At 36.9% G+C, this 27,235-nt stretch overlaps 1 protein-coding gene across 9 annotated transcripts in view; it reads right to left on the bottom strand.

Annotated features, from left to right (window-relative positions):
* Nucleotides 1-27,235, bottom strand: part of LOC113060508 (glutamate receptor-interacting protein 1-like) — a 244,521-nt gene that overhangs the window by 42,711 nt on the left and 174,575 nt on the right. For all 9 annotated transcript variants that reach the window (XM_026229508.1, XM_026229472.1, XM_026229490.1 and 6 more), the window contains exons 3-11: nucleotides 27,094-27,229; nucleotides 25,548-25,693; nucleotides 24,586-24,669; nucleotides 23,988-24,063; nucleotides 21,617-21,762; nucleotides 16,807-16,954; nucleotides 15,938-16,107; nucleotides 10,907-11,053; nucleotides 5,829-5,978 (exon numbers count right to left, since the gene is read on the bottom strand). In XM_026229508.1, the coding sequence (XP_026085293.1) occupies nucleotides 5,829-5,978; nucleotides 10,907-11,053; nucleotides 15,938-16,107; nucleotides 16,807-16,954; nucleotides 21,617-21,762; nucleotides 23,988-24,063; nucleotides 24,586-24,669; nucleotides 25,548-25,693; nucleotides 27,094-27,229 (1,203 nt within the window). The remainder of the gene's footprint in view (nucleotides 1-5,828; nucleotides 5,979-10,906; nucleotides 11,054-15,937; nucleotides 16,108-16,806; nucleotides 16,955-21,616; nucleotides 21,763-23,987; nucleotides 24,064-24,585; nucleotides 24,670-25,547; nucleotides 25,694-27,093; nucleotides 27,230-27,235) is intronic.

Here is a 27,235-nt window from a genome sequence, read left to right as displayed (position 1 = left end):
AAAAAAAGGTTATTTTGAATCCCTTTGTGCATTCTAGGGTTAAAACCATGCTTATGTGACATCTCTGTGTGAATACTTTTCATGCAGGGGTCAAAGGGTTGCATGAGTTACATAAAAGGAACTTGGGAAGAGTCTGTCAAAACTGTGTATGCTGTAACCTGACCTGTGTTTTGCAGAAGATACCAGGAACCTCAATATCTTCAACACTGTCCTTTAATATTTAATCCTTTAATCATATTTTACACTAGCAGAACATATTAGCACCTCAACTGACAACTGCATGGAAATCATAAACGAGGACTGTAGGCATTAGCCAACAATTAAATTATGCTAATATTCTCCTGGTGAGAAGACAAGGTGCTAGTTCAGTCACAGTACATTAAATGCAGAGCGGTTTGTTCCGGACCACAGAAACGCAGAGGGGAACTTTAAAATTAGCATGACACCACCTCCAACAGACGTAAACGAGATTTAGAAAAGGCATCAGTGAAAGCTTTTTAGAGTATCCCCAGCTGGAGAAGAGGAGACTGAATATGTCTGTTTATGGGGCGTGTGGACAAGACAGATAGTTTCCCCTCACATTCACCGCTTCATTGACTGTGTTTGATCTTGCGGTAAACATTTTCCACAAATGGGAACAAAATTCTGTTTTCCTTTTTTTTTTTTCACAAACAGTGAGTGATAAGAGGTGCTTATAAATTTATATAATTATATTTTCAGTTTTTCCCCCGGTGTTTGTATATTTCTAGCAATAAAAGAAGAACCAGAAGAGAACAAAATATATGATATATATCCATTTCACACTGTAAAATCCCAAGTGGGTAAAATGGACATTTATTTTATTAAAGTGATTAATTATTAAATATTAGATTTATTTACATTTTATATTAATAATAAATATAAATGTATATAAACATTTAAATATTATTTCATTAATATTATATTAAAATACAGTATTAAACAAAAGTACAAAAAAATATGGACAAAATGAACAACAAAGTGTGTATAAATAAATTAATAATAAAACATTTAACAATTAGATTGTGAACAAAATCCCCATTTTTAAAGGAAAAATAATAGATTTTTAGAACTAGCTACTTTTCATGCTAGGCTAATTTTATTTCAGATAACAGTTTATCATATCTAATAGGTCTCACAAACAAAATACATGGGATTTGTCCATCTAATGCTTTACAAAAAGTAACAGGAGACTGAATTGTACTAGTAAAAAGCACAGTGGAAAATGGCAGCAAGTTTTGTGACCTTCTGTGCTATCGCTCAGTGTGAGGAGATGGCTTGGCATCTCATCCAGACGTGTCATTGCTGTCTGATGGGTGACTTTGCAGCATGCATCTCCCTCCCTCCGTCTCTCTCTCTCTCTCTCTCTCTCTCTCAGATGTGTCGAACAGTGTCTGTGAGCTTTATTCTGTCCCTGTGAGCCAGTGACAGTAAAGGCCTCAGGAGGGACTTTTAACAAACCAATGCCATTTTGTATGCTAGAAGACGTCACTCAAGCAAAGGCTGGGAATGCTGAATCAGCAGCACTGCATGCAGTGAACCCATCCTCACTCATTTGCCTTTGCGCTAAAGGCTGTCAGAACAGATCCTGGGCAATGGGACTCCCTGATTCGACTGCCACGGCTCTGTGAAGAGATCTCTGGACAGTGAAATCAAGGTGCTATGCAAATAGGGCTCATTTGGAGCATCAATGAAGTTAATCAAGCTTTAATTAAAGCTTTCAATTTGGGCCAGTGAGGCAATGAACAATAATTCTGCCCTCTGAGCTCCACAGCAGCAGGTTGAAACAAGGTGATTGCTGATAAGCTGCTTACATTCATTAGCATTTTTGGACAATTATTGATTTAAATTTGATACGATTTCAAGCATTTTTGTAAAAAGTCATGAAAACACGATCTTAAAAAACAAGTCAAGCATGTCCAAATACGTTTTTGTTTACATACTGCTTTTATATATATATATATATATATATATATATATATATATATATATATATATATATATGTTTATATATATGTTTAAATGTTTACATACTGCTTACATACTGCTTATATATTCACACACACACACATATATATACTGGTCATTTGTGGCGGCATTACAGAAAAAGCAGCATGCACTTCATGTAGCTTATAATGATGGTATGTACAGGTCTGTGTGTAGGTTATCAGAATCTGCAAACAGTATCATTTTAACACTGATGAACTCGGCACTAAGTTCAGTCAGGCTTTTTTTTTCAAATATCTGGAATAATTGGCGTTTTAGTACACAGGTAAATATGTGATATATTAAATATAAATATAATCAGGTTGGATGGGGACCATTGGTTGACAGCCATTTTCAGTTCTCTCTAGAGATATTCAATAGGGTTCAAGTCATGGCTCTGGCTAGGCCACTCTGGAACATTTACAGAGTTGTTCCTAAGCCACTCCTACGTGCCTTGGTTATGTGCTTAGGGTCATTGTCCTTTAGGAAGGTGAACCGTCTGCCCAATCTGAGGTTCTGAATGCTCTGGACTAGGTACTATGTTTCTCAGTATTTTGGTACATTGAGCTTTTCTTCTACTCTGATGAGTCCCTCAGTTCCTGCCGCTGAAAAACAGCCCCACAGCATGAGGCTGCTACCAGCACACTTTACTTTTGGGATGGTACTCTGCAGGTGATGAGCAGAGCTGGTTTCCTGCTCAGAATTGAGGTTAATCAGTTTGAGGGTCCTTTAGGTTTTGTTTTGCAAACTCCAAGTGTGTGTTTATGTGTCTTCACTATGGAGAGGATTGAGTTTGGCCACTCTGTCATAAAGCCCAGATCAGGGGAGTGTTACAGTGATGTTTGTCCTTCTGTAGGTTTCTCCAATCTGCATATATGATCATGGAGCTCAACTAGACTGACCATCCTCAGTCTTCTTGGTCACCAGTCTAGACAAGGCCCATTTCCATCAATTGCTCAGTTTGGCTGGGCAACCAGCTTTGGAAGAGTCCTGGTTGTGCCAAACATCTTTCATTTGAGAATTATAGAAACCACTGGGCTCTTCAGTGCGGCAGAATATTTTTTCAGCCTACCTCAGATTTTTGCCTCGATACAATCCTGTCTCTGAGCTCTACAGGCAGTTCCTTTGACCTCATGGCTTGGTTTTCGTTCTGATATGCATTATCAGCTGTGAGGCCTTTAATAGAGAACCTTTCAAAATCATGTATTTAATTTACCACAGATGGACTCCACTCAAGGTGTAGAAACATCTCGGCAATGATCAAGAGAAATGGGAGGCACCTGAGCCTATATATATTTGCCTTTTTAATGGCAAATATTGTCTATTATGTTATGATATGATCATCACCGTGCTGCTCTGACTAAGCGTGTTTCATAAGTTAAGAGTAAAATCATAGCTGAGGAAAGACTCAATACAGCTATCACAGACCCATCATGAAATTTTTCTGAAAAAAAAACAAAACAGCGTCACTAAGGGGCCATGCACATGCTCATGGCAGTTAAACTGAAAATAAATTTGTGTAATAGATGAGATGCTCTGTTTCTGTGCAGCAGGTGTATTAGCCAAACACAAGCGGCGAGCAACGCGGTAGGAGAAGCTATTAACCGTGACATTCAGAACAAGTGCAGCCTAGTCATAGTAAATTAAACACTTCAAAGCCAGATAAAAAATGGACAGTTAAATTAGCTGAAGTGTTTTGCCATTTTAAAAGAACGTCTCAAATCCCGGTTAAATGAGATAACTAAGCAAGCCATTTGTTAGGGGATTTCACATCTGTGGTGCTAGGAAATCCTCACTATGTTTGTTCGAACAATATAAAATGTCAACCTCTGGCTCAACCACTAACATAATTTTAGGACAAGCAAGATGAGGCATTAAAAGTGCTTTGGAGATCTGTTTGCAAACAATCATTATTGTAATTCTAATGGTGCCACTGTTATTTTATTATTATTTCTATACTTTCAGGAGAAAATGCAAGCATGCTGAATGTAAACAACGCTGATTACGCTGATTACGTTGATTACGTTCTTGGGAATGCACACACATGCATCATGGTACTCTCCAAAATGTTGGAAGAAGATAATTTGGGGAGAAGAACTGTTGAATAAATTATGTTATTTTGGATTTCTTTGCACACAAAAAGTATTCTCGTAGCTTTGCAAAATTGAAGTTGAGCCATGGATGTCACATATCGTGCAGCCTTGGACAATGGTCTAATAATGCATTTCATGGATTCTCATCCATGGAATGTGCCACTTCTGGTATTTTGCCGGTTACTCGAAACAGGCAAAATGCAATTGAGATTGAGTACTCGAATTGATTCAAGGAATCTCGACACCCCTATCATATTAATCATTAATATCATAATTTTATTTTTAGATTAGGTTTTCTACAGCATGTGTCCAAACTCCACTTTGTCTAACATTTACAGCAAATAACCAAGCAGCAACGAAAAACAAATTTAAAAACAAGTCTGCTACTAAAAGTTAGCGTGAACACGGTCAGTAGTGTGGGCAGCTGATTAACCATTTTTCCAGTGCCAACGTTTGTTTATTGGTCCTGTTGACGAAGCCCACAGATAACAGCCCTACACAGTATGAAAGCGTGGTTGGGTAATTATCTCCGGCAGAGGCGGTGACGGCGACGCTGCTCGGTTGAGGGATATGAAATATCTTTCAGGATCTAATTACTGGGTAGCCAGAGGTGTAATTTCCCTCTTTCGCTTGGCGTCTTCAGATATGGGAAGAGAATGCTGAATGTGTTCACTTCAGGTAAGTGCTATCACACTCGATGATCTTATTCAGATTCAGAGCCCAGCCATGGAGGAAGGATAGGAACCATGTGCAAGAGGTCTGAATGTACAGATAAAGACAGACTATCATACCAGAGACAGGAAGAATAATAGACGTATGTCCTTTCTTTAATACCAAGCCACCTCAATGCATTTATGTTGGAGTTTTATTGCTTTTGTTGATTTCAGCGGCTTGACCAAGCTTTTATTCGAACAATTGCATGTGCTTAGCATAATGTGGAATTTATGAAGGTTTGTTTCTGTATTATCATGGGCGGTACTTTCAACCTCCTGACTTCTGTTTTGCACAAAGAATGGCAAAGGCAGATATAATAATTCAAAAGCTAATATTAAAGTCAGCACCAGTCTCTGGCTAGAACTTGCATGGAGGTGCTGATACATTACAGAAGTTTTAAAGGAAATCAATAACCAAGCCCTTTTCTGTTTACTTCAGCCATTCGGATAAAAACGAAAGGTTTTAAAAAATGAATCAAAGTGGAACTAGGAGAAGACTGATGGTAAATCTGTAGTAGAGAGGATAAAAACCTACGAAGAACATCTACTTATTCAGTTTACAATACAGAGCCAAAAAGAAGGTCTTTGGCTCGCTTTGTGGTATTAGTAAGATGGCACGACAAGGTAAAAATAGTACTTTCAAATGTGTTTCAAGACCCTTTTGCATCCAGTTGCATTCCATAAAGCTATTCGAAAAGAATGCATCTAACTGCATGTGAAAGCTTTCAAGTTTTAAAAAAGGATGCAGAAGCACCAAAAAAGCATCATAGAAGTGGTCCATACAATGGACTTTGTGAGGAATTCAAATCGAATTGAAGTAGCTATTCAAAGTTATCATTTATTGACCTTACATTCATCTCGTCATCTCGTTTTAATTAAAAATAAGCTAGAAAGTTACTTTAACTTTAAGAATGAGGCCTCTTTTTGAATTGTGTGGAATGTTTCATACTTGATCAATAATAATAAGAAGAAAAAGATTGATCCCTATTAGATATCAGCATGGCTGCATCAAACGTACTTGAGCTCTTGTAGTCTTTCTTCTTTAGTTTGCGTCTCATCATGGTGCCGCGGGGACTTGTGGGATACATGGTGCGTGGCAGCGTGTTCATGTTGAGTGAGCTCAGACTGTAGGCACTCATGGAAGTGGGAGAGAAGGATGAACCCAGAGCTGTGTAAGAAAAAGAGAGAGAAATGTTTAGCAAAACGCTCATTATCAAATCTCAGTGACTCATTTCAAAGCCTCATATCATATAAAGTTCAATTTTGCTTGGTTGAATGTTTATATTTTATATTTTTTCCTCATTTAAAACAACAATTTGAGTGGAAATCCAACATAAACTTCATGATGTCATAGTATTTGGTATGTCTTTCTTTTGCTTTACTGGAGCTGCATGATCTTGATCTGTAGCATGATATGAGATATGAACAACATCTGACCACCTGTACAAATTCATATGATCAATCTTAAAAATGTACCTAGATTAGTGACCTAGAACCTATTCATTTTATGTTTTAACCATGTTTAAATCCCATATTTTCGACTGAACTTTCGAACCTCACTGTATTTTAACGTTTTCTAACAACAGGAGCAGGAAACGAAAGCCACAGTGTGTCATCAGTCGAGGAGATGCACAAAACAACTCATTAAAGTGCTACAGACTGTGCCCTCGTCTTTGACACTGTGTGAACGGAGGTAAGTCTTCATCAAAGCACATCTCTAAAAATACTCCCTGATGCCTAAAAGCCACTTCTTATCACAGAACAGCGACGAAGAACCAAATCACAGTTCATACTGACCAGATAAAGAGCTTCAAAGCCATTTTTAGCACTTGAAAAAAAAGAAATAATAATAATAATTCCCCACTGACAGATTGTTACTACTCCGAAAAAAAAAAAAAAAAAAACTAAAAACATGGCAGGATTGGAGTCTTATTTTTACAGTCTGTGTGGTCTTGGCACATGAAAGGACATTCTGCTTTCCTCTCTCTTTAAAAAAAAAAAAAAAAAAACGCCATTAAACCATGTACAGCTTTAAGAGCATAATGAGACCTTCTGGTCCACTTGTGTATTGTATAGGATAAGCTCTTCTTAATCCAAACATCAAGGAGTAAATGTCCAGCAAATGCAGCCTAATTTGTCTCGAGGGAAAAAGAAAACAGCGTAATACAACAACTCTCATGGGGTTTTGCTCTTTCACGCAAATCAAGGACACATCTTCCAGAGATAGAAAAAGCCTTTGAACTCCCATAACCAAGGGGGGTTTATAATCCAGCAATAAAAAAGGAGACTGTGACTAAAAAGAATTGATGGAATGACAGGAAATTATGTGAAGCCACCAGCACTGAAGTACCCGCGGCTTCTTTACAACCCTCCTGAATGGAGAATCTGAGACATGACTGTGAAGGTGAGAAAAGGTGCTGCAAGAGATTTTAGCAGTGTTGCTAACTTAAAAAATTCAATCATATGTGTGATAGCAGTTCAGACGCTCGAGGTTTAAAGGTTGCTGTACCATTGGTTGCTTTATATATGTATATTAGGGCTGTCAAAATTGTGAGTTAACACAAATTAATTTTAACTGCACTCATTTTATTAATGCGCGATTAACGTCAGCATGCATTTTATGTTTGATTTAGGTTTAAGCAATTATGTTGCTTCTCTAATTCTACATGCAAGTATAACTGAAATCACAGCAAAGCTATTGTCTTTATCTTGTGTGTGATTATTATTTGATTCCATCAGACGACGGTTATAAAGCAGGATTTTTGTGCAGATAAACATTTTGGAAGGAAGAGCTATGTAGTCTTAATGGATCGCGTTTCAGTCACTATTTCATATTCATTCCGTTGTCTGACAACAGAAAGAGGTAAAATATATAAATGAAAATAGTTTTCTTGAGAATTTAGCTGCATCAAAATACAGTATCTGGGCACAGAGAGACAAACTAATTTAATAATAAATAATAAATGTACATTTTGCATGTTCAGAAGAAGTGAGCTGCCCTGTCCTGCAAATAATGTAAACAACAGGTATGTGTAAATAAATTGCTCAGGGTAGTAATGGGAACCTGGTATGTCTACGTTCTTTTTTCCATGTGTCTAATAGACATTTAAAAAGTTATTTAAAAAAAAATCTATGACTTTTGAAAGAAGCTCTATGTTGACTATGGTTTCACTAATAATAAACATACATTTGCATAAAGCGTCCATATTTGTCCATATTGTTGATTATAGTATTAAAAACTTGAAGTGTTAATTCTAAATATATTTAAAACAGATAAAGAGGTGTGATTAAGTTGCGATTATTCATGATTTAAAGGGTTAGTTCACCTGAGAATGAAAATTCGTCCATCTTCTACTCACCATCGAAGCATATATTGTAGGTGTAATTGACTTTCTTCTTTCAGAATAATCCAATCAGACTTATATGAAAAATTGTTCTTGCTCTTCCAAGCCTTTCAATGGGGGTAAGCAGGTGTTTGTTGTCAACAGTTCAGAAGACGTGAAATAAAGTGCACGCATCTGTAACAAGATGTCCCTCACACGGCTCCGGGGGGTGATTAAAGCCCCCCTGTAGTGATCCACTCATTTTTCTAAGATAAATATCCAGATTTCAAACGCCACAAAACTTTTTTTCTAACTTCTGCTGACTGTGGGGAACCGGAAGATGTGCAAGCGGATGTCGTAGTACGCCAGTGATGCGTGGTTAGTGATGAGTGTGGAGAGAGAACAAAACAAAACGCTGGTCATGAAGTAGAAGCACAAAACAAGGATTTGTAAGGAAAAACGTCAGAGGATTTTGAAATAACCCAGGAGGAGACTGGTTTTCCTTTGCTAAAGTAAGGAAACTTTGTTTCCTTTGCTCCTTTACTTCCCAGGGCACGCACACACAACGCATACATCTTTTGTCTTCCGTCTGGATGTCTTCCACGTCCCACAGTAAGCAGAACTGAGAAAAAAAGTGTTTATTACGTTTGAAATCTGGGTATTTATTTAAAAACGCATGGATTCGCTACAGGGGGCTTTATTCAACCCCCGGAGCCGTGTGAGGGATGTTTTATTACAGGTGCACGACAATAAATATTTGCTTACTCCCATTGAAAGGCTTTGTAAGAGCAAGGACAATATTTAATATGAATCCGATTGGATTATTCTGAAAGAAGAAAGTCACATACACATAGGATGCTTTGAGTGTGAGTAGAAAATGGACAAATTCTCATTCTTGGGTAAACACCCATACATACATATACATATATCATTTTATTAGATTTATTATATGTTTAATAATTGTTGTTTTTTTTAACAAATGTTTACAATATTTTTTAATATCCATTGAAAATATACATTCATATAAACAAATAAAACATAATAATAATTTATAATAATATACAAAACATAATATAATAATTGCAAAAAATATTTAAATGTAAAATAATGCAAAATAATGTAAAAAAAATCTAAAATCTAAAATCTAACAAATATTTTAAAACAGAAAAATATATATTTTTTAATTATTTACGTATATACACTTAAAGTACAGTACTTTTACTCTAAAATTGTGTAGAAAACAGCATGTTGTCTTTATAGCATGAGATTATAATATGACATTTTATCACACAGTATAAATGGGTCTTTATAAATAAAATTATATGGCTATTATATTTTATAAAATTCTTCACAAAATGATCAACCTACTTTGGGGTCCTTGGCATGAAAAGGTGTCACTGCTCACTTACATAAAGGTAAACTGTGTCCCTTTTCACAAACAGTCTGCTATGTTTCCTCTAATCGCCAGCTCTCACTGAAAATGAACAACTTCCAGTTGCTTTAATGCTAAAACCATTGTCAGTGTAAACGAACAAGCACAGGTCATCTCTAACAGCTTCACAGTGCCCTTGAAATGCTCAGAGCGCCAACAAAAGAGATCGATAAAGCCCTGATGGCTGGAATTTATAGTAATTCTGTATAATCAAATCAGACTCTGTAAGGCTTCTGAAAGAGGAAAAGCATGACCTAAGACATAAATGAGAAGTGCTTTTGTGGCAAGTGACAATCTTCCCATCTTATCAGCCAATTAGAGAGGGAAACTAAGGCCTCGGGATATCAATTAGCATTGACTACATGTCCCAGAATGTACTTGAGACTTTGAAGTCCACCCATGACCGCACAAGGATAAAACGGTCCGGTCACGTTGCAAGAATGTCAATAGTGCAAAATCGCTTCCTTAACAAGGATTATGTTCCATATCCCCCAAAGTATGGCATCACAAAATTGTCTTCTGGATTCACTGTGTATCTTCTGAACAACAAAAACCACACAAGTCTCCCTGAATGGCTCAGCACTTGTCTGGCTTCATACAGCGACTCTGAGCTTTTCCGGTATGTGCTCTCGCCTCTGGTAGAATAGAGCTCAGCTCCACCCACAGATGGAGAATAAAGGCCAGATGTAACACGAAGGAAGAGAGCAGCAGAGAGAGAAAAACAGACTTTAGCCTCAGCATAGTTAAGAGACAAGGAAACAGCCAGGGAACAAATTAGTTCTGCTCTGTTTCCAAAGAGATCAAATAAAACACACTTAAAAAAGACAAAAACAGACTTATCAAATAAAACACGAAGGACAAATTTGAACGAATGCAGTCCTGTATTGCATATCACATTCCTGTGGACGCCAAGGTTGTGGGTTCGATTCCCCAAAAATGTATGACTTAAACTGATTACATTCGTTTTTTTGTTACTTTGGTTGAAGTTGCTGAAAAACTGAAAAAATGCTGAAGATTCTTTATCTTATTTTATTACTTAGTAAGCTATAAGTATAAGATAACTTTACATCTTTCATCTTCAGCAATAGTTACTGAATCTGGCTGTCGCTGCTCATTTGCAAAAGCTGCATACTGCCCAACTTGGCAACAGTTTTTTCTTTGCTCATGTGGCATTAAATATCCAAATCTCAGTAATATATACGAGACTATGAGTTTTTATTAAACAATGATAAAGCCAACACCCATAAAAGAATGGAATAAATCGGTTTATCAGTGATATTAAATGAGGAACCAGGAGTGAAACAAGAGGATGAGGATGAAGGAGAAGGGAAGGAACATTACGGGGGTTGTTTGGAGAGGTTTTTTGCTTGGTCTGGCTTCGGGACTGGTCGGGGTGGTAGGTGTTATAGTGTTGATAGGGAAGGAAGTTGCTGTTGTTGTTGGTTCCAGATTCCCAGGGCAATGTCCGGTTACTCCTCTGCACCTTGACTGACCACACGGAGAGGAGAGAGAGAGAGAGAGAGAGGGAGGACGTGAGCAGGAAGAAACATACAACACCAAACAAATGCCAGTGTACAACAGATAAAACATACAAGGAGAGACATTTTTAAGGCTTTTTAAACTGCAATTGACCACGGAGCAAAACTACTATGGTTAAAAATGGCCCTACTGCAGTTCAACACCGTTATTTTAACGAAAGGTTATTTTGTCTGCTTCGTGATTTGGCTTTCTTCATAAAGTAAGTATAAAATTGGACAAAAACAAGCACAAGTAAAACAAGACATACCAAATATTTGTTGCAGGGATAGTTAGCTAAAATGTGAAAGATTATGTTGTTCCAAACCTGTATGAATTGAAGGAAATGGGTAAAAAAAAAAAAAAAAAAATTAATTGGCCAAATTATACCTTTAAGACATATTCTAGGTTGAAACAAGCAATGTCATAAATAATATATTTTTTACCATAAGCACAGATATGGACAAAAGACAAGCAGAAGTTATTAATATTATTATTATTAATAATAATAATAATAATAATAATAGGGAAAAATCTGGGATAGTTCAGTTAAATTAAAAATGTTTGTTGGTCTAAACTTACGAAGCCCTGCACATGATATGCAAGAAAGAAAGAAATAAATAAATCATGCACACAGTTTACTCATTCGTTTCTTGGATGTACTAAAATGTGTACACGATTACCATTTAATTCCCTCGATTTGCTAAAGTGTGCACACAATTTACTAATTCGTTCTCTTGATTTATAAATTGTGTGCATGATTTAGCAAATCGAGGGAACGAATTAGTAAATCATGCACACGATTTAGCCTACTATGCGGGGCTCCGTGTAAACCTGTATGACTTTTTCTGTATATCACAAATGAAAAATGTTTTTACTTTAAAAAAAATTAATGGGTCCACAAATACATAAAATAAAATAAAATGGAATTTTATTAGGAATGTTTTAGGAATGTGTATGTCCAAATAAATGTAAACCTCACCAAAAATGCACCTGCAAGACTTTCGGACTTTCATATTGGACAAGCAGACTGACAATATCTGCAGTAGCATGCACAAAGAATCAAAAAACATGTCTTAACCAACAGCTAGTCCCCACCTCAAAGCCTCGGACACTGATCATTTTCTATTTCGGCTCCTTTCTGTTACACAGTTAATTTGAGCAGTATGTTTACTGTGCTTTCAAACACACAAGCACACAGGCTGGAGAGAGAGATTACAAAAGCAATCTGAGAGAGAAGAGAGGAAAACTAGAGGGCAGAGGCGATTAGACAGGAAAGAGAGTCGGTGAGAGGTGAAGGAGGAGTGTGTTTTTGTGTGAGTCAGGAGACCAGGGATCCATCATCACGATAGCATCAAACAGCAGCACAGGGTTGAAAGACAGTGAAGAATCCATTGAGACCGTAGGTAATCAGGCCTGAACAGATGAGAGCCATTACCTCTACAATTATGTGTGTGTGGGAAATAAAGAGAGAGATTATTCATGAATCATAAAGAGAAGAGGGGCAAATGAAAATATGATGGCTGTGTTTACAGGCATTAATGTAGAATCTCTATACCAAGGGCATCAAGAAATGGAAATTGAAAATCTTCTCAAATCAATTTCACCTTAAGTTCTAATGCACTTTTTAATATTTATAATATATTTATAATTTTACATTTATAATACTTAATTTTACATATATGATTATATAGGGCTGTCAGCTATTAAAATATTTATCATAAATATTGATTAAATAATCAATAAACTAACAATTACACCCCCCCCCCCCCCACACACACACACCCAGTCATCACAGGAATTAATTATCTTTAAATATATTACAACTGCTATTTTAAATTGCAATAATATTTCAAAATATTACTCAAATAAAATCAGTCTGGGTGAGCATAAGAGACTTTTTAAAATCATAAAAACATAATTAGGGTAGTAGTATTTGTAGAATTTAGTCATATTATCAACCACATCATACATGTATAGTCTATAATACACACTCTGTAGTGTGCACTTGCAAAATATGCTACAACAAACTACATGCACATGGTAGTCCAGCGAACAGATTGTGTTCAGTGTTTGCAACAGAAACAAGCAAGGATTGGCCTGAAGGGATAATATTTGTTTTCTCATCAGTAGATTCAGATGTTTTCTGTGACACACACACACTGCCGCCCACGGAAACCCACCAAACCGATGCTGTGAATGCATGAGTATGCGGTGACAAGGTAGAATGCGTCTATGTGCTGCATACGTGTGTTTTGGTGTCAGCCAGCTGTCTAGTGCTACGACGTTTCCGGCACTAGCCAGCTGTCTGTAGTTTCATAGCGGCTGACATTTAGATGTGTCTTAGTGTTGAACGCTTCACTGCACTAAATCTGCTTGAGCTGAGGAAATAGACTACACGTCTGCATGTGTGTGAACTGCGTTGTGGACATGCCTCTGCATAGTAATGCCAGAAGCCTGACATGCCAGTAGACGTGTGAGGGTCTACACAGGAATCAGGAGTGAGCTCTGTCCTCTCAATGCGTTTGGATGGTGCTCTAAACTCAATTTCCTTCCCTTAAGAGCCAATCAAGATGCCTCCCACCAGCTGACCCGAAGGCCACTTCATTGTTTTCCAATGCGGGGCCTCTGAAAACCCCTAACAGTGAGCTACAGGACGCATTAGTATGCTGTGCGGGTTCTTTTTTATTTATGTGCTCAGGCTTTATTCCATGTTCTTGTTAAGTCCATAGCATAAAGGTCGTACAGCCACTGACCTTGTGGGCATTCAGCAAAATAATAAAATCCGTCAATAGGATTTACTTATTTATTTATTTTTACTCAGTGAAGGGCATCAGCAGAACATCTGGGCCTTACATATATGATGTGTTTTGACCTCTTTTTTTTGCCAAGCAGACCAGCAGCAAACGCAGAGTAATCAGCTAACTAGTGTAATATGTGGTTTGTGAAGTGGTTTTAGCATGTCACTATACAGTTGTTATGGTTTTGGGTGGATGCTTTGGTATTTCTATGTGGGTACCAGAGATGGACGAAGCACATAAATCAAGTACTTGAGTTAAAGTACAGATACTTTTGTGTGCACACTAAAAGCGAATGTAATTATTTGCGTGAGTAAAGTACATACGAAGTTGGTGTGAACTAAAAAATGTAGGAGAGCATTATTATTTTTTATTTGTGCGAGTGACACAAAAAACATCCCGAGTAATCTAGAGCGAGTAACACAGTATTAATATTCGCTTTGCTTTTTATGTGCGCACACCATAATAATATATTACTCTAATAGAAGTATTAAGTAGTTGGAATATTTGATTTTTTTTATGCACTTAAATATTGAAAGTAAAAAGTACTCCTCGCTGAATGTTCATTTTGTAATTTCAACTATGCTTAAACATTTTATATAATATATTTGATATAATCCTACTGCTCAAAATACACCATCACAGAATTAAATGTATTAAGTATTATTTTTAAAAGTGTTTATCTTGTGGCTAATTGAAGAAAAGTGCTAGAACAATTGTTTTGTGAGATAACAGTTAAGAAAAACAATGCATGTCCTCATCTTTATTTATGTGCTGAAAAGTGAAAAGTGTAATTACAGATCCAGTACGACTGCATTATGCAATACACACAATATTTTTGCTTCGCAGGAGCTTTGTGTTTAAATATTTCAACTCAAATCAATATTTTGGGTCTAAAAGTCTACTTATGTGGCAAGTAGGCATGTAATAAGAATGATCATGTTCATCCCGCTGGTTTTTAATCACAGAATACAACTCTTCAGGGTGATGCAGGATGCATTTGTTTTGGGGTCCTGATCACCCTTGCCAGGTTTAATCTGTGAGAACAATTGGCTGGATGAACATTATCCTGTTTATTACATGCACACTTGCCATATAAGTAAAATTGACACAATACATTGATTTCAAATATGTATGTAAAGTCTGGTGTTTAAATATGCTCTAGTGTGGCCTTCCATGTCTTTATGCTATAAATCTAGTCTCTGTCCCTGAGTTTAAGTGTTAGCTTCCTGGTCCTGATAAGACATGACAGGCCACACACTGAATGTTGTAAGAAAGTATTCTCAATGAGAAGCATCTTTGCTCGAAACTTTTGACTTCAGTTCTTGTTATCATAGCATTTGGTGGTGCACAGCCTAATAAAAACCTGTCAGGTGATAAGAACGAGCGCTTGAACACCACATAACCCCTGACAGCCTGAGACACAAGGCAAGATGCACTATCCTCTCACAACCCTGTCTGCATTACAGATATCTCTGCAGGAAAGATGCTTAAATACATTACGATAACCGTCACAGCTGGCCTTGGACTAAGATGTCAAACGCTGCATTCAGACAACCTACTGTATCTAGGAACTACAGGGTTGATATCAAAGACATGCAGGAGTTATGGTAGGCATCAATTATGCATATGCCATCACATTCAATAAATTGATTAACTCGTTAAGGAGATGTCTCTGCTCTCTCATCAGAGCATTGAGGTTTAAAGAGGTACGGGGATCTAAGTTTCACGACATACAACATTTCATAAAACAGCTCTCATTAATAAATGTGACCAAAAATAAAATGCTGAGTAAGTAAAACTGTACTTCTCTAAATAAATATGCACTTATCCACTTCGTTTTCCAATCTGCATCACTTTAGTGGTCTTACGCTCTAGAGAAAGCCCTAATGGAGTGTTTTAAGGGGGTTAAAAGAGCCAAATCAGTTTGAAATCAAGCAGGGATACAGTGAATTACCTCTCCTATATGCTTAAAATACACTATCCCCATTAAAATCAATGCAGTCGTTGCATTTTTTATGTAAATTTAGTACAGAGTGAGTATGCATGGATTTCTTACCATGTTCAGGGCCCTTGAGGGCCAGTCTTGTCTGATGGTGGGGCAGAATTTCCATTTTGACGTGTTCAGAAGCGCTAGCTAGCAGCTGGGTGGCCTCGGCCAGTGTGCAATACTCCATACTTGTGCCATCCACTGAGAGGATGTGATCACCTGCGTGCAGTGCACCACACCTGCAAAAGCAATGAGATCACTTCCTATTCTTTCAGCTCTAAACATCCACTGAGTTGCAGTTCTTCTCAATTATCTACTACAATTATTATTACCTAATATCATATACACACACACACACACACACAAATCAAAGTAATTAACTTTAAATTAGGTATACAGTATATATATATATATATATATATATATATATATATATATATATATATATATATATATATATAAAAAATCAGTGCTTTTTTGTTTTTCAGCAGAAACACACATAATGGTTCCAAATTGAGCTTCTAAACTGGCACCCTGTTGATAGAAAAGGGGTTTAAGGTGTATTTATAATTCCCACCCAATGTTTCTCCCAAGAGCAAATTTGTGAATCATCTTCAAAGTACTAATCTGTTCTGATGGAAAGGTTTGCACTTGCTCAGCACTCCTCCACCCTTATTACTGTTCCGGGCCTTTCTACTGGTGTCAAGGCTAGATGAGTTATTGAATTTCTATAATTAGTTGCTAAGCTTTATGCATTTCAAACTTTGAAAATTTCAAAAGCAGACATCAGGTTCCTGCAGTGCACATTTCTCTCCTCTCGATTGCATTGATCTGGCTCACAGAACAATGGAAACATGATGAGCAATGATGCTTCTTTCATTAGGAACCGAAATGGTTGCCTTCCTATGCATGTGGGAAATGATTGCAGCTGTAATTACCTATCAGCGATGCTGGCTGGTTTGACCTTGTCGATGATGATGACCTGCTTATTGCAGTACATGGAGGTAGAGAGAGCCAGACCTAAACTGGAACCCATGGACTTGGCCACCTCCACCAGCAGCGGGCCTGAAGCTGTGGCTACAGAATCTATAAAGTAGGGGGAAAAAAATAATGATTACATTCAGAAAATGGAGATTATAGGGGTACAAAGTGGCTCATAATCTGTGGCAGAGCTTGCCTTTTTGGTATATTCATGCAAATCAGAAAGCTTGGGTTAGGTGTACACTCCAGAAATTGGTTGCACAGTGAAACTGAAACTGTTCATGATATATTTATATAAACCAACCCCAAGCTTTGAATGCTTAGTTGGCACAAAGATGAAGACTATTTTAACACATACAATCTTAAAAATAAAGGTTCCAAAATGGGTTTTCACAGAAATTCCGTAAAAGAAACCAGTTTTGGTGCCCCAAATAACCTTTCAGTGAACAGTTCTTAAAATAACCATTTTTTCTTAGTGTGAAGAACATTTTAATAATCTCAAGAAACTTTTTCCACTGTGAAGAACCTTTTGTGGAATGAAAAGTTTCCATGGATGGTAAAGATTCTTTGTGGAACCATTAATGTCAATACATACCCTTTATTTTTTAAAGACTGTATACATTTTAGCTATAGAATGCATAATTAAACTTAAATCACTGGATTAGGTAAGAAAACCTGTATTTTAAAGACACAGAATCAATACATGTTTTGTTGTTTAAAAGAGTATTATAAAACAAGAATAAAATTGTAATGTAACAAAATTAAAATAGTAACATTTTAAAAAGTCAACATTTCCTAGAATAAAATTGTTGTATTGTTAGATTAAAGTATTGTTTTTTAGATAGCATTATTTCTCACAATACTATTACACAGTATTATATTATATTATATTATATTATATTATATTATATTATATTATATTATATTATATTATATTATATTATATTATGAGACTAAATTAGCATTGTGTCTCAGAATAACATGGAGCATTATTGTTCTTTAAATAATATTACACAGCATTATAAGTATTGTGATTTTTTCCCTGAATATATTTCTATTTCACAATTTTACTCTCATATGACTATTCTTGAATAGCTTTTATTTTAATGGCAAATTTAGGTGAGTGAATACACATGTGGTTTGTCTGCTATGGCACCTGTGTAAACTTGAACTGATTGCCTTCATACATCCACTTAGAATCACATTTACACCACTATACTAACAACTTAATATGATATTTTGCTTCTAATGCAATGTATGAAATTACATACATTTGTAAGTGTGGCTTAAGTGCCCGAACACCTGGAAGAAAAAAAACATTACGGATGACTGTTATGCACCCACACACACACACACGTGTACACACACCTCATTACTGTGAATCAGGGTTAGCGGCTGCGGTTAGACCTGTTAAAGTGTAATGGAGGTAATTTAACATCTCAGGTTAGTAATGGACCACACTAAAAGACCCGATTACACCATACGTCTTCAGAGCACGGAGGAAACACCACATGTAAACACGTGTCACACGTCCGCTCTTCCAGCCCATTCCCAACATGCGCTGATTTCACCCGACGCTCATTACAAAGAGAAATAGCTCCTGCTGTTGTGTGTGGAGCGGACAGAAGGAGCAGCCGGTCTTTAGTAAGAGTGGGTGTACAGCTGTCAGCTGTCAGGGGTGTCAACTTCCTACCCGCGTTCGCGGTAAACATACTTGCTGCCACCGCAAAAAACCAACGCACTGGGGAAACTCCTGCGCTAGTTTAAAAGATGCTGTTTTGGTCTGTAAAGTGGGACTCAAAAAGTCTCAAGCATGTGGAGATGTGTTTACAATGTTAACCATCAGTGTGAAAACTCAAGATACGAACAAGTACCCAAGAAACAAAGAACTGTGATTGTTTTCAAGCACTCAACAATGATTAAGAGTCCATTAACTATATGCACATTTGCCAAAATTAACTAACAGTATGGTGGAATTTTGACTGGAAAATTATAAACTGAACATAACATAATTCTGCCGGGCTAAATTTAAACTTTTTAGGACCAAGTAAAGAAAATGTAAGAAATAAACTGAATGGAACACAATATGCTAACAGAATATCTAAATGTAAATGTCTTTGAGACTTCCTGTTCTGATTTAATACCATTTTAGGGTTTAAATTGTGGAAAGGCACCAACAGAATCACTGAACAGGAAATTCTTGTCTCGGTAGACAAAATGACCAACCTGCACATCTCTTGTGGAACTGTGAGATAGGTAAACATGCTAAATGGGATCCAAGTGATCTCACTGAGCCGCCATTACAGTTGATTTTGATTAAACCCCTTTTTTCCAGCCTCTGGTTTCCTCCTTCACCTTCCTTCCAAGCCTTGCAGACACATCTGACACCAGCTAAGCAATGAGGAACTGAATATCCATTAATAAAACCAGGGGTAGGGAAATTGTTCAATCACATGCATGCCATCCGGGTGACAGAGGCTTGGTGATTAACGTGCCACCGTTAAACGCATCGCACTGATGAGTGCTTGATCGAGGAGCTCATGAGGAGCGTTGGTGTTGCCATGACGGGCTGAAGGAGTGTGTGCTGATGGGAGGAAGGGTGGCTGTAAATTGTGATGAATGCACAATGCATTCTTGGTCTCTAGTGTTTAGTTTTAATCAAACCTTGTTACTGTATGTGTCCACTGGTGCAGAGCTGAGCAGCCATTTTTAGTTCCTTCTCGAGGGAAGATTGTGGAGCAGAGCAAGTGGTATCAAATAGTTGAGATAATGCGTAATATAATTCAAATGAGATACGAAAAATGCTGGCCAGCAGCCGATCGCTAAGAGCCAAAGTCAGTGACGTCTGTCATGGACTCATAAATAAAGCTGGCCTCTTTCTGACTATAATTGTGCATATATGAATATTTTATTGGATGTATACTGAAAGCAATCATAGATTATGTATTTGACAGAAAGAGAGCAATCACATTTACCACTGTTGAGTGATTTGTGTAATTTCAAAAGGAATCAATGCAATGGCGAACATCACATGAGGGTGAAAGATTTTTTTCTTTGCAGATTCAGCAATGGATTTAGGTTGATCATGTGTATTTGCCACATATACCAACAAAGTGGTTTCATTAATAGAATTTTTTTTTTTTCACTGAAATGATTCTGATGTAACTAAATGAGTGAAATCATAAATAAATCATTTATTTAGTAAATCATCATCAGAACCGGTTTACTGAAAAACTCATAAATTGGTCTGAATTATTCTGAGCAGTTTACGAATCAGTGACTTTATTCATCAGTTATTAAACAGAGAATCATCTTTTATTTTTTTTTTAAATCTGATTCATAAATGAGCACTTTAACAAACAAGCTCGTACTAAGATCACTACCTGATAATGTATCAGTACACGATGGCATATGCTGAATCATTTTATTGAAATAAACTGTTTAAAAGAGCTGATTCTCAATAATGAGTCACACTTTTCAGTCTTCTGCACCAATGAACACACACTGCACCGAGCAGGAGAGTTGATAAAACAGAAAGAAAGAGTGTGAGGTGAGGAGAGAGGGTATCAATTATTTTAGGTGGGGAGAAAGTGCATTATTTCAGACAGAAATCCAGGACAGAATGATCTTTAAGTTACACAGTAAGACTTAAACTGAGAAGGATAGGGCACTGACCAAAAACACAGTCGAGCAGGCACTGTGGGGTAGATTGCGTTATATGCTGTTCAGATAGTGCTGTTCAAATAGAAGGCCATTTCAGTGCAGTGAAGCAGGATGTGCCTTTCCACTGGGCAAAACAGAATGAGAATCTGTCACTTCCGGGTCAGAGCCCAACAAATACATTGAAAAGATGAGTTACAGCTATGGGCCACCTCAAATATAAGGAGAATTTCCTTTTCATTTCAGTTCAGCTCACTAGCTGTCAACCTCTTTCTTGTTTCTGTGCACCTCATTCAGCTCGTTGACACTCTGTCATTATCCACAGTGTGTTTTCTCTGACATATACAGATGCTACAAAAACATGCTGGATAAAATAAAATACTTGTGTGATCTTGTTCAAAATTGCTAAAATGCTACATTCTGTAATTGCCATTTTCCTTCGATATGTGTGTACAATTAATGTAATGGTCTTCCAGCTGGAACCATTAGACCTCAACACATGTTCCAGAACACAACAGAACAGCTGGTCTTCAACAAACCACGAAGGGCACCTTCTTGATCAAGTATTAAACTATTAAAAGTTCTTGAAGGAAAAAGAACAGTAACATAAATGTAAATTAAAATCAGAGTTTGCTAAATTTCATTCAATTTTCATCGGTAAATATTACAATAAAAACTGAAAATAAAAATTGCAGTTGTGAGCATGTAAGACATACTGCTGCTGCATGTATAACATATATGAAATAGCTCCCATATATATGACGCATCAAATTACACAGTAGCAGATCTGTCCAGGTGGAGCTGGGGAAGGTGGAGGGATTCTGCAAGCACTAGCCGAGTATTTAAATGTTGAGCAGTAAGCTCACTGGCAACTGATACAAAAAGAACCAATCAGCTGCGCCATGTGAATAATGATGTCATTATGTGTTGAGTTCGGAATGCGCCATCTAGAGTTTCACAACACAACTTGGAATAAATAATATTGCTATCTCCTTTATGATAAATCCCATCTGTATTTTCCTCATGTATTTAATTAGAATTCTTTTTAGATCAAAATAAAGGTGTATTATCTGGGGGCGGGATTAGTTGAAGTGGGTGTGTCCTTACCCATGACTGACACATCGTACTCTATGAGAAGAGTGGCTTCCTGGCCGCATTGTTTGAGGATGCTCATGGCCTCTGCGTGAGACGCTCCATGCAGACGAATTCCGTCAATACTGAGCAGCCTGTCGCCGGGTTTGATGGTACCTTCCCTGAGAGGGAAAACAAAATACAGTACAGACTGAAATGGCCTATCTGAATCACAGATGAAATATGCGGTACACAAAAGAGGCACCCAGAGACACAATAGCATTTGTTTTGTGTGTCCTCTGCTTGTTTGCTCGTAACAATAACGCTTTAAAATGCCGGAAACAGGCTTTACAATTCCACACATTCTATCTGTTATCATGGCAGACAGGTTACATCTGTGTTCAACACACCAGAGACCTTTCCAAAACCACAGCAATTTCTAAACTGTTAGAGCCAGAAACCATACTGGAACTCAACAGATATAAAAATAAACTCATGTAAACTCAAGTGACCATCTCTATTACGTCTGGTACTCAACATTCTTGAACTGTGTGATGCACACAGCACACAAAACTGGCATAATTCTAGCTGATCTATCTAGGGCCAAGCTGATTATTAAAGAAGTGAGCAAAGGTATCCATCAGCAGATTGTTAATGGTTTAAAGTTTGGGGTCAGTAAGATGATAAGACGATGAAGTATCTAAATACTATTATACAAAAATGTAACACTTATTCAGCAGGATTGCATTAAAGTGGTCAAAAGTGACAATAAAGACATTATAAAAGATTAAGAAATAAATGCTGTTCTTTTGAACTTAATATTCAAAGTATCACAGTTATAAGCAGCACAACTATTTTCAACATTCATAATAAGAAATGTTTCCTGGGCACCAAATAAATATATTAGAATGAGTATTGAAGTTTGTTTTCTTTTTTTTTTTCATTCAAATATTAGTGGCTGTAATTACTGTGGTACAGTTTATTTGCGTTAAAAACAACAGCATGTAAACTGTGAATCTTTCTATTTAAGGCTGCTGCACTATGTCAGGCTACGGAGCTTCATGTGAGGACAGTTTCAGAAAACATTTTAACCCCAGACTAACAGGGAGCGCCACAAGAGGCGGGTTTTGGTTAGAGGCTTGATTTATGACTCAAAATGAAGTTTCCAAGGGGGCCGTTCTCTGTCACTGCAAGATGTCAGAGGCCAGTCAATATTAAACTGCAGAGGAACAGAACACAATATTTACCTAGAAAACCAGGAGCCATGCCACTGAACAAAAGAAATGGCAATACTCTCTCAGTAAGAAATGAAATTACCAGTGTGCAACATGAATATTGATAAGGGTTGTGGGGAAAGGGAGAGACGGTCTGGCGTGTAACGACGGTAATAACAGAGCAGTTCAAACGCCACAGCGAGTGAAATATCACGCTGGTCCATTTGCTATTCTCAAGCGACTGCTGAAGTTGCAGTGCAATCCATTCCTGTTCCGAAAGGGACTCCAACTGGGAAACACTATTTTCATCAAGCAATTCCTTACCATTTCACAAAAATGACTACAGTTCAACTATGCTAGACCAGTAAAGATAAAAGCCCAACCCATTACGAGGTAACACAGAGAGAAACACGCATGGGTTAAAATGAACCATTTCACCATTTAATGCAAAATGCAAAAATAAAGTCAGTAATTGAAAAATAACAATAAATACTGTAAATAAAAAAACAAGCATCATAAATGCTACTAGTGACTCATTTTTAATCACTTTTCCAAAACCCAGTAAACTGCCTACAGACAAATCAAAGCTACATTCCTAATGCCCATTCATAAAATAAGAAAATTAATTATTGCTAATCCTTCCGATACCTTTTTTTGGCCAAATTATAAAGCTGTATCCTCAGGGACAGAAATCCTATAATCTTGGGAGAAGATAAAGGCTGAATAAAGATTACTGATATACTTACATATTTATAGTTCATCCTGGAAAACATATTAAACCCGACTTAGATGGTCAAAATGGTCTATTTGTGGATTTTAAAGGAATTTAGACCTCTTTTCAGCTGTTTAAGCTTGGCTGCCCAGATAAACCAGCTCGGAGAACAGTTTACAACAGATAAACCCAGCTTAAACTAGCTCACACCATCTAAGATGAACAAAACTGCTTAAGCATTAAAGAAGATTTTAAGGCTTTAAAGAAGGACAGTTTCATTAAAACTTGATCATTTCATTTTATTATTGTGAATGCGACCGTATATGTATTTCTATGCTTATTAGAGTATCCTGAGCAAAATGCCAACATCAAAGCCCACTGAACTCTATTGCGAGTCAATATAGTGTCTTCTCTGTTTCTTTAAGGATTCTCTTTATGTTTTGGGAAAGAGCTTTAACGTCAGTGTTTAGGACCAACTCACCTATCAGCCGGACCGCCGGGTCTGATGGTTGTTATGGTAACCGGGCGAGATTTGTTTCTGTCTTCATGGGCGCCTCCTACATCATGGAAAAAATAACTTGTTTTGACCCATTTCACAAATGTAGTCATATAGCGAAACCTTGCATTTACACTCTAGGATATTTACTCAACATTATATAGTTTAGTGGCACAAACCAAGGGCCATTTGCTCACCACACTCAAATTTCCATATCATTCTCGAAAAAAGCGCCAGATTATACATTTTTTAAAGCCTCTGCTCTCTATGAAATTACAGGAAACTGGAAACATTTTCCCCTTTTCTCTTTCTCTTCAAAAGACTCCCTATTCTAGAGGGATCTGAAAAATGGTCTCCTTTTAATGAAGTCTAAAATGCTGCTTGGTAAATATTTGGAAATTGAGTTTAAGTGGCACGACTGAAAGCTGCTTGATCTCTTTTCAACGGGCTCAAGGGTAGTGAAAGAAATCTTCAGAGAAAAATTGTCTTTTTTGTTTGATGTAGATGTGAATGAAAGTGTGTAGATGAGGTGAGCTCAGAGAAATTTGAACTGGGATGTGAAGAAGTCTACAGAGGCACTCACCTCTGATGACGAAACCGAATGTATTGCCTTCTTTGTGCAGAGTCACCTCCACGTTTTTGAACATGACCCCTGAGCCCTGTACAGCTGAGGAAGGAAATGAAATGAACTGTTCAAAGTTCTGCCAAGATCTCAATGCAAGACCAGAACACACAAATGAACAAATAAATTGCCATTTATGTCATTGAGAATGAGGAAACTCAGCGTAAGATTGCTCTTATAAAACATCTCATTTTATTTGCTATTTTCAGATTAGGAATTTTGTCATATCATTGAAACTTGCTTGTTTCAAATAAGTTTAGAGTTTTGGAAGATTAAAGACTTAATTTAGGATATTTTTTTTTATTTTTTATAAAAAATATATATCTATACATGATATTATTAAATTGTACTTAGCATATAATGTGAAATGTGTGTGTAAAAACAATTAAATAAATGTGTATATGGGTATATATAAATACATATACATGTATTTTAAGTTTAAATGTTTTAACATTATTTGTTTGTATCAAATAAGTTTAACATTTTTGAATTGTGATAAAAAAAAAAAATTCAAATAGTAAAAGCTGTTTATGCACATGATATTATTAAATAGTATTTTATGCATATATATATATATATATATATATATATATATATATATATATACACACACATACACACACACACACAAATGCATATGAACAATTATTCATATTAAATATCAATATTATATAATTATTATTATTATTATTATATTATGCATTAATATAAATTACAGCTGAAATATATATTCTGTATATGGAATTATTCTGTGTGTAGGAAATCAGTTTCATAGGACAACATTCAGTTGTGTTTGTGTTTAGCATACAGTTCTAAGTTTATAATACAACATTTACTTGCAGAAAGATGCGACTGACCAATCAGAGTCAAGTATTCCAGATGTGTTATAATAAGTAATATGGTCATTTTCTAATCTCACTCACAGACAGGCGGTAGCTCGTACTCAACCTCCAGGACCACCCTCTCCCCCACATTCTTCAGCAGACTAATAATCTCATCATGACGAAACTTTGTCAAGTTGATTCCATTCACAGACTTTATATAGTCCCCTACGTTCAACTGGTCACTCCTGCAAAGAAACAGACCAAGAAAATCATTCTATACATGTTTGCTAGAGAAAATGTGAGAGGAGAAAATTGTATAACTGAAAGAAGGATGAAAGAACAGAGTAAACGGGCAGGAGGAGAGAAAAGAGCGAACAAAGAAAGAGAAGAAATAAAGACGGAGAAAATAAGGTGGAGATGGAGTTAGGTCGAGCTCGGTGGTGCTTTGATAGCTGATCTGAGCCCATGAAGAGAACACTTTGTTCTAAAGAAGCATCAAGACCGGCTGCTCCAGTCTCCATCTCGCTCTCTCTCTCTGAAACACATACACTCGCATTTTACAAGGCGGCCTGATTGTCAACAGATTCTGAAAGAACGAGTGTAATGTTAGGCAGTTTATTTCAGCTCAAGTAAAATATGAGGGCAACTGTCTAAGATATAAGAATTGATATGCAGTGAAAAGTTTAAAGCCAAACAATGGATTTGAAGAGGAAACGTACTTGTGACTGTGAAGAAGAGGGCATTAAACATGTGTTTTTCACTATACGACATGTGCAGTGTTTGTTCTGGGATATGGATCCATTTTCTGAGGATTGTGGGTGTGTGTGTGCGTTTGGGGAGGACTGATACGCTAGCGAACAGTAGGCTGTCTGCCATGCCTGACAGCCAATAGGGAAATGGGAGAAGAGTTCTGGCTTATGCAGTATTGATTAAAAGATTCTGTCTACCTTATTCTCACACACACACACACAGAGAGAGACAGTATGTACAAAAAAAACAATGTGCATACACACCCACCCACCCAACCACCCACACACACAACCTACTTCCTAGACAAAGCTCCAGCACACATTGATCTCTCTGGGCCCGTCTATTGATGCTGTCTTAGCAAAAATCATTAGCATAAACACAAAAAGATAACAAAAACCTGACAATACAAATCCTCAAAGGTTAATTTTTGCAACACTAGCATCTACAAAACTGAACTGAAAGTCAATTCTTAAATTTTCTAAACAATACGTGATTGGTGCTGGCTAGCTGTACAAAACTAGCCTCAACTATGCTAATGTGAAGTTCATATGAGTGACTTCTGTAGTATGCAGACATTTTAAACATTTTAACCCTATGCTAGATGGTTGTTAGAGTTTTTTGGGTAGTTGCTCTGTGCTTTACTTAAGTCTACCACAAATTTATGATTTTATGTTCTCTAGATAGCCTATGACTCGAGTATCTCTTTCAATGTAAGTCTATGTACTTTTTCTTGGCTAAAAAAAAATCCCTAATCTTTCATATGTCATTAATGTTAATAACAGCCTTAGCAAACATCACCAATTACTTTTTCCAAATGTGTTTCCCAAGTTTCGAATTAGAGATGTCTGACATTGTGAAAACACATTTTTGCTAAATCAACCTTGCTAATACTGACCTGGCAGCGATGCCGCCCTGGCGCAGGTTGGAGACGCGGGGCTTGCCGTCTTTGTCGATGCCTCCAGATACTGTCAGGCCCAAGGTTGTGCCTTCCTTCTTGATCAGCTCCACAGTGCTGGTGCCCTTAAACTCATCTGTGA

The sequence above is a fragment of the Carassius auratus genome, chromosome 4, assembly GCF_003368295.1.
Source record: "Carassius auratus strain Wakin chromosome 4, ASM336829v1, whole genome shotgun sequence".
In the NCBI taxonomy this organism is placed as follows: Eukaryota; Metazoa; Chordata; class Actinopteri; order Cypriniformes; family Cyprinidae; genus Carassius; species Carassius auratus.
This window is presented reverse-complemented; position numbering and strand designations above follow the sequence as displayed.